General features: G+C 46.7%; 1 protein-coding gene across 1 annotated transcript in view; it reads left to right on the top strand.

Annotated features, from left to right (window-relative positions):
- LOC107107900 (ribonuclease T2-like) overlaps positions 1-3,430 on the top strand; it is a 16,183-nt gene extending 12,753 nt beyond the window's left edge. Inside the window, exons 9-10 of the mRNA XM_015408267.1 lie at positions 2,580-2,654; positions 3,230-3,430. Of these exons, the coding sequence (XP_015263753.1) occupies positions 2,580-2,654; positions 3,230-3,394 (240 nt within the window). The 3' untranslated portion in view covers positions 3,395-3,430. The remainder of the gene's footprint in view (positions 1-2,579; positions 2,655-3,229) is intronic.
- Positions 3,431-7,794: the final 4,364 nt, after the last annotated feature.

Below are 7,794 nucleotides of genomic sequence, written 5' to 3'. Positions count from 1 at the left end.
ATCTCCAGGCTGCACCTGGAGGCTGGCGACCCTCGATCAGAGCTAGAGATGTAAAATTTCCGGAAATTTTGAAGCTAGGGAAAAAAAACTCCGAGTTTTTTCCATTTTTTTTTTTGAAAAAGTGGAAATTGTTGAAAAAATTGGAAAAAATGCTACATTAGCACTTCTTTTTTCTTTTCCAGATTGAAAGTCATTCTGTTACTTTAGGAACATAAAATGTGACTATGGACATTTTTACTCGGCATGAAATTATCACAACTAGCCTATTAAAAATATAGTGTATCCAGACAATGATTACAAACAGAATACCCACCCACATGCAAAAACAAAACAGAAACCTTTTTCTTTTCTTGTGACAACAGCACCTCTCCTAAACGAAGAAATGCATCTTGTTCTTGCATTGGAGAGTTCAGTTGGTAACCTAGGACTTGCTTGTCCTCAGTGCACAGAAATTAGATCAATCTGATACCATACGTATTTTTTAGAAATGCTTTGGAAAATATTTGAACACCTGGTCTGAAAATATTTTATTCATCATGTTAAAATGAAATGTTCCATAATCATTTTTTTTCTTTTCTTTTTTTCTTTTTTTCCCATTTTTTCAGAAAAAAACAAAAAAGGCTTCAGGAAAAAACGGGGGGGGGACGACTGTTTCCCCCCGAATTTTTCCGGTCCTTCATATCTCTAATCACATCTCTAATCAGAGCCCACTGCTACTCCTTCCGTTTTCAAGCCATCCCCTTGGCTTGAAATCTCCCACAGCACCACAAACCCCCTCCCCCCAAGCTGGCAAGATGTACAGGCCCCTCACTGCTCACAAGTCACCAACCCAAAGACAGCCCAGGATCGAGACCTTAACAACCTGACACCGATGCTCCCTCTAAGTTTTGGAGTCTTGTGAGCAAAAATTCTACTTTGTGAGCTACTGGCTTTAAAGCTGTGAGCAGGCGATTTGGCTGCTGCAGAAATCAGTTTGCTCTGGAGCCATCCTTCTTGAGCTAAGTCAAAAATCTGTGAGCTGGAGGCCAAAAAACTGTAAGCTAGCTCACTTTAACTCAGCTTAGAGGGAACACTGCCTGGCACTGCAAGCCCAGGTAGATGCGGAAAACAGGACGGCCTGGGCATGAATTGTGGCCTGCGCTCAGCGTCAGCGCTGTGCGTGTGATAAATTGAGAACAGGATCAGTCCTGGATGAGTGGAGGTTGTTACTGAAACCCTGCAGGAAATATTTTGGCTTCTCCCCTAAATTCAACTTTGGCAGGTGGGGGCGGGAAGTCCACTTTTTAAACCTCGAGTCCTTGGCATTCCTTCCTCTCTGTGTGCCAGGTACGTGCTAGCCACACGAACACATGAAATCTGCCTTGCACTGAACCAGACCAATGGTCCATCGAAGTCGGTATTGTCTACTCAGACTGGTGGCAGCTCTCCAGGGTCTCAGGCGGAGGTCCTTCACGTCACCTACTACCTGGGCCTTTTAGCTGGTGGGCAAACGAGTCAGGGCCTTTTCAGTGGCTACCCCAAAATTATAGAACAAGTTCCCCAGGGAGGTGCATCCTGGCCCCCTTACTTGCAGTCTTCAGGGGGCAGCTGAAGACAGGTTTCTTTAGGGCTGCATTTGACTAACCTGAGCCGTGGTGGCTCAGATGTTAAGACACTGAGCTGCAGACCGGAAGATCAGTAGTTCGAGGCCCGAGTGTCACATGACGGAGTGAGCTCCGGTATCTGATCCAAGCTCCTGCCAACCTAGCAGTTTGAAAGCAAGAAACTGCAAGTAGATAAACAGGCACCACTTCGGTCGGAAGGGAACAGCGTTCCATCATGCCGGCCACATGACCACGGAGAAGTCTTCGGACAGCGCCGGCTCTTCAGCTCGGAAACGGAGATGAGCACTGCGCCCCTAGAGTCGGACTTGACTGGCTTTCAAGCAAGGGAAACCTTTACCTTTACTTGACTAACCTATATCATTATTTATTAGCAGTACTAGTTGAGATTTTCAATTGGGGTCTTTTAGGGTGTTTTGATAAAAAATAATCATTGGTTCATTGACATTGCAAGCCACTTTGATTTCCATAAGGTAAAAAGGTAAAGGTTCCCTTCCTCGAAAGCCAGTCAAATCCGACTCTAGGGTTACGGTGCTCATCTCCGTTTCCAAGCCAAAGAGCCAGCGCTGTCGGAAGACGTTTCCGAGGTCATGTGGCCGGCATGACTAAAGACCAAGGCGCACGGAACGATGGCCGGCATGACTAAACACCAAGGCACACGGAATGCTGTTCCCTTCCCACTGAAGTGGTACCTATTTATCTACTTGCAATTTCTTGCTTTCGAACTGCTAGGTTGGCAGGAGCTGGAACTAGAGAAAGGTACCATAAGGCAGAAAGGGGCTAATACATGTTTTAAATAAACAAATGTATAAATATTAGGAGAAAGGGCAAAAAAACTAGCACCCCCTTCTAGCCAGTTCTCTTGGGATACAGCAGGGCTAGACCCGGGGCGGATCTTGGGAGGATCCTTTTCCAACCACCGCACAGGGAATGAACCTCCAAACCCTGAACTCTATTTTACCTTTCCTGTTCGTGTAGCTCAACACCTTCGTGGAGGTTTTGCAACCCATCCTGGGAGACCAATACGAACTGCAGTGCATTACAGACACCCAGGTGGGTCCTGATTATAGGGATGCCAACTCCAAGCTGGGAAATTCCTGGAGATTTGGGGGTGGAGCCTGGAGAGGGTAGGCCTTGGGGAAATACCTCATTATGCCATAGGGTCCACCCTCCAAAGCAGCCATTTTCTCCAGGGGAACGGATCTATGTCACCTGGAGACCAGTTGTAATTCCAGTTGATCCCCAGGCCCCACCTGGAGATTGACAACCTAGATCACTCCCCGCCCCCAGGCTCTGGAGAACCAGTTTGGTGTAGTGGTCAGGAGAGCGGACTCTAATCTTGGGAGAACCGGGTTCGATTCCCCACGCCTCCACATGCAGCTGCTGGTGTGACCATGGGCCAGTCACAAGTTCTCTCAGAGCTGTTTTCTCAAGGGCAGTTCTTGAGAGAGCTCTCTCAGCCCCACCTCCCTCCCAGGGTGTCTGTTGTGGGGAGGGGAAGGGAAAGGAGATTGGAAGCCGCTCTGAGACTCCTTCAGGTAGTCAAGGGCAGGGTGTCAATCCAATCTCTTCTTCGTCTTCTTCTCTTCTTGCAATTATATCCTGACACCTTCTTCTCTTCGCTGCAGGGGCGCCAAATCCTGGTCCAAATCAAGGTGTCAATTTACAGCAACTTCTCCACGGGTTGTCTTCCGGAACCTTCCGACTACTCCCCATATAAACCCTGCAGGGCCCAGAGATCGATTTTCTACTTCCCGCCACACCAGGCCAACCCACGTGATCCTTGTCCGTGATCCACGTCCCTCAGAAGCACAGGCCGGGAGAGCGAAAAGCTACCAAGATCTGAAATAAAACATTTTACAAATTATCTGGGTGGCGTGTTTGTTTCGATCGTATTTCCAGTGTGGACCCTGCCCTGAGGCAGAACGAGGCGGTCCTGTCCCAGCAGCGGACTGTGTGGCTGGGCTAGGATTCTGGGGAGACCCAGGTTCGAATTCTTGGCTCTCTCTCCATCAAGCCTTCCTCGCAGGACAGTTGTAGGGTTAAAATTGAGAAGAGGGCAGCTATGTTCCAAACCTGGAGACCCGTGAAGGAAGGGTGGGATAAGAATGTAATAGATACATACTGTACTACTGTGCAGTGTTCGCTCTAAGCTGAGTTAGTGTGAGCTAAGCTCACATTTTTTTAGCCTCCAGCTCACAGATTTTTGTCTTCGCTCAGGAAGGAGGGCTTTATGCAGGAGCCCAATCACTCGCTCCCAACTTTAATGCCAGTAGCTCACAAAGTAGAATTTTTGCTCACAAGACTCCGCAGCTTAGAGGGGGAGTATTGCTACTGTGAATTCCACACTGAACTCAGTAGGAATTAGTTCTGCGCAAAAAGGATGCTTCAAACCATAAATTATGAATTCCCAATAATCGGTCACTTTATGGCTGCTACCAATTTTATTATTGTTTTTATGATTTTTAATGTGATTTTATTGCAATGGGTCTTTGACTCGATTTGTTGTGATCTGCCGAGCCCCTTTGAGGGGTGGGGTGGAATAAAAAAACCCCGAAATAGATAAACAAAGTAAAAATAAATTTTCTATAATATAAAACCATTTTTTAATGCCGCCTTTCCACCCAGGAAAGGAAAGGAGCTGCGGTGGCTCAAGTGGTTAAGACGTGAACTGCAGGCTGTGGAAGGTCAGTAGTTCAGCAGTTCGAGACCCGGGTGCCGCATGATGGAGTGAGCTCCCATCTCTAGTTCCAGCTCCTGCCAGCCTAGCAGTTCGAAAGCAAGACATTGCAAGTAGATAAATAGGTACCGCTTCGGTGGGAAGGGAACAGCGTTCCGTGCGCCTTGGTGTTTAGTCATGCCGGCCACATGACCACGGAAACGTCTTTGGACAGCGCCGACTCTTCGGCTTTGAAACGGAGATGAGCACCGCAACCCTAGAGTCGGACTCGACTGTCTTTCGAGCAAGGGAACCTTTACCTTTTACCTTCCACCCAATCAGGGTCCACAGGGCAGGGAACATTTAAGAAAAGCATTTGGGCCATTAAAGATAGTTAAAATCACACAAGAGTTTGGTGTGGTGGTTAGGAGCGCGGACGCTAATCTGGGAGACCCGGGTTTGATTCCCCACTCCTCCACATGCAGCTGCTGGCGGGGCGCTCTTCCACTGCAGATTTTCACTTTAGTCCTCATATCATTACCCTAGGATTCACTAACCCCTGGGAGCAGCTGCAGACTTGCAAACTGCAAGAGAAGAGTTGGGGAGATTGGAAAATTCCCTTCTGTGTGCTCTGCTTAGGATCCAAGCCATGGATGTTAAACTAAGGGGCATTTAACTTTGAAATTGGTTCATCCATACTTCTACAAAACAGACTTCTTCATGGGTGTATCCATTACTCTAGTACTAGGCATAGCGTTGGTTTCCCACCCCAGGCCAACATTTTGCATAGCTGATCCTTATGTCAAAAGATTGCTCTTGCTGGGTTGGGCTAGAAGTCTGTATGTGAAGGCCAGTTGCAGCAGCATAAGAAGTTCTCCAGAGTTAGCATCTGAAGCAAATGTAGCTGTGCTGTCCGATAGATGGGACCACTGTGAATCGAAAAGGGCATTACATTGTTGTATCTGAAGAAGTGAGCAGTGGCTCACAAAAGCTCATACCCTACCACAATTTTTGTTAGTCTTTAAGGTGCTACTGGACTCTTTTCTACTGTTACATTGTTGTGTTACAGTAATCATACCATGTGCTCTATCTGATCTACCAAGAGCACACCTTTCCTTAAATTATTACACTTGAATTATTTTGGGGGTATTTCCCTAGTGTTATACTTGCCACTTGCCGAAAGAGAGATAAAAATCTTACAGATAAACTAAAAACTACTGTAGATTGGAACTGAGAACTTGCCTTTGTTCTGACTACATTACTTTTCTGCCTCTGGCATTATTATTGAATCCGTTGTTTCTCTTGGCAGTTCTTGAAATGATCCATAAGGAATCATAGTGTGTAGCTGTTTTGTGGTAAAATTATTTCATAATTTAATTCTTGTTTTATGGTAAATTGTATTCCCATCATAGCAGATAGGTCTTGAAAAATCTTTCTTTTTTTAAAATAAGGGGGGAGGGACTACCATTATAGCAGGCAGATGAAAATTCATTCTCTGTTAGCATCAGTCAGCTTGGAACGGTTCATCCCATTCATCTCTTCCAAATGACAGGCTGCACATGTAGCGATGGTGGAGAAGAAAGAATTCTTCACTGTTACTGTTACTGAAGCATAGTCCTATAGAAATTCTGCTTGCCATCATCAGTTGACTTTGGTACAACCTGAATATCATGTCCCGGTACAACCTGAATCACGTCCTTGAAGGTTTTTGTAACCAGCTGCCTCTCTTCAGGATGTTCGTATGAGTACAAATTTTACTGCCCTGATGAGTGAGAGCAAGAAACTGGTGCAGCCTGTTCCCCAGTACAGTGTATTAGTAGTAAAATATATTGCACTTTGTCAGCTTCTTGTGTACTTGCCTATCAATTAATCCCTCTCAAAGTGTATGTACTCGTGGAGTCAAATCATTAATTACCCGAGAGCTTGCTGTTTATTACTTTGGTTGCAAAAACAGTAAGAAGTAATAATAATAATGACCCGAGAGAGCTGCTATCAAGGTTAGCTGACAAGGCTATTTTTTATTTATTTATTTATTTGCAAGGGAACCTTTACCTTTTACCTTCCACCCAATCAGGGTCCACAGGGCAGGGAACATTTAAGAAAAGCATTTGGAAGTAATTAAAAATACAGTTAAAGTTATAAAGTAATTCAATTAAAACACATAAATAACACCAAAAGGAGGGCCAGCTACTGTTACTGGGGCTATGCCAGATGAAATTCAAAAAGTCCTCACCTGCTAGTGAAAGACACTCCTTGGGCAGGGAGTTCCAAAGTTTTGAGCTCTCTCAGCCCCACCTACCTCGCAGGGTGTCTGTTGTGGGGAGGGGAAAGGAGATTACAAGCTGCTCTGAGACTCCTTCAGGTAGGGAAGGGCGGGGTATAAATCCAATCTCTTCTTCTTCTTCTAAAACAGTCCGATTAAAAACACATAAATGTACAGCCTTTAAGGAATACCAAAAAAAAAGGACGAAGAAGAGGTGGAGGGAGGGAAAAAAGTTATCCCCACTTGAATCTGCCCCCCTCCCCCCGCCCTTTCTGCTTTTGCACCTGGGTCCTGGGTCCAAATCCTGCACTCTCTAGTTGCAACCAGTGTTCCCTCTAAGCTGTGGAGTCTTGTGAGCAAAAATTCTACTTTGTGAGCTGCTGGCATTAAAAGTTGTGAGCAAGCGATTTGTCTGCTGCATAAATCAGTTTGCTCTGGAGCCCTCCTTCCTGAGCTGAGACAAAAATGTGTGAGCCGGAGGCTAAAAAACTGTGAGCTGGCTCACACGAACTCAGCTTAGAGGGAACACTGGTTGCAACCAATGTTCCCTCTAAGCTGTGGAGTCTTGTGAGCAAAAATGCCACTTTGTGAGCTATTGGCGTTAGAATTGTGAGCAAGTTATTTGGCTACTGCATAAATTAGTTTGCTCTGGAGCCATTCTTCCTGAGCTGAGACAAAAATGTGTGAGCCGGAGGCTAAGAAAACTGTGAGCAGGCTCACACGAACTCAGCTTAGAGGGAACACTGGTTGCAACCCACGACAGTCGAGCTCTGGGGCCCGGGATCCTCAAGGGACTTACTCCGGAGGGGGAGGGGGGCATTGCAATTCGATCTCAGAACTTGGGGACGACGTGCGCAGGTGACAAAAGGCATGGCTTTAAACCGAACGGCGCTGCGTAGGGGGGGGAGAGAGAAAAGCCAGCGCTTTCCCCGACCTGATTGGCCGCGCTTGCACATCAATTCCCAGTTCCCTCTCCCTATTGGCGGGCAACGGGGGGGGCGTGTGCGCAAGGAGATCCTGCTAAGGTAGGGCCGGAGCGCGTTCCTTTCCCTTGGCACAGGGAAGGAAGGTTGGAGTTGGAAAGGGAAGGTGGGGAATGGTGGGGTAATTTCTTATGGGAGGCTTTCCTTGCAGGAAGGGGGGGGGGAGAAATGCAATTCCAGACACACACACCCCCCCCTGCTCTTACTGCTCCACAGAGTAGAGTTGCCAGGTCTGCTTTGGGAAATACCTGGAGGCTTTGGGGGTGGATCCAGGAGAGGGTGGGCGGT

Source organism: Gekko japonicus, unplaced genomic scaffold (assembly GCF_001447785.1).
Source record: "Gekko japonicus isolate JY-2015 unplaced genomic scaffold, Gekko_japonicus_V1.1 scaffold5473, whole genome shotgun sequence".
Lineage (NCBI taxonomy): Eukaryota > Metazoa > Chordata > Lepidosauria > Squamata > Gekkonidae > Gekko > Gekko japonicus.
Note: the sequence above shows the minus strand (reverse complement) of the source record. Positions and strands in the feature narration are given on the sequence as shown.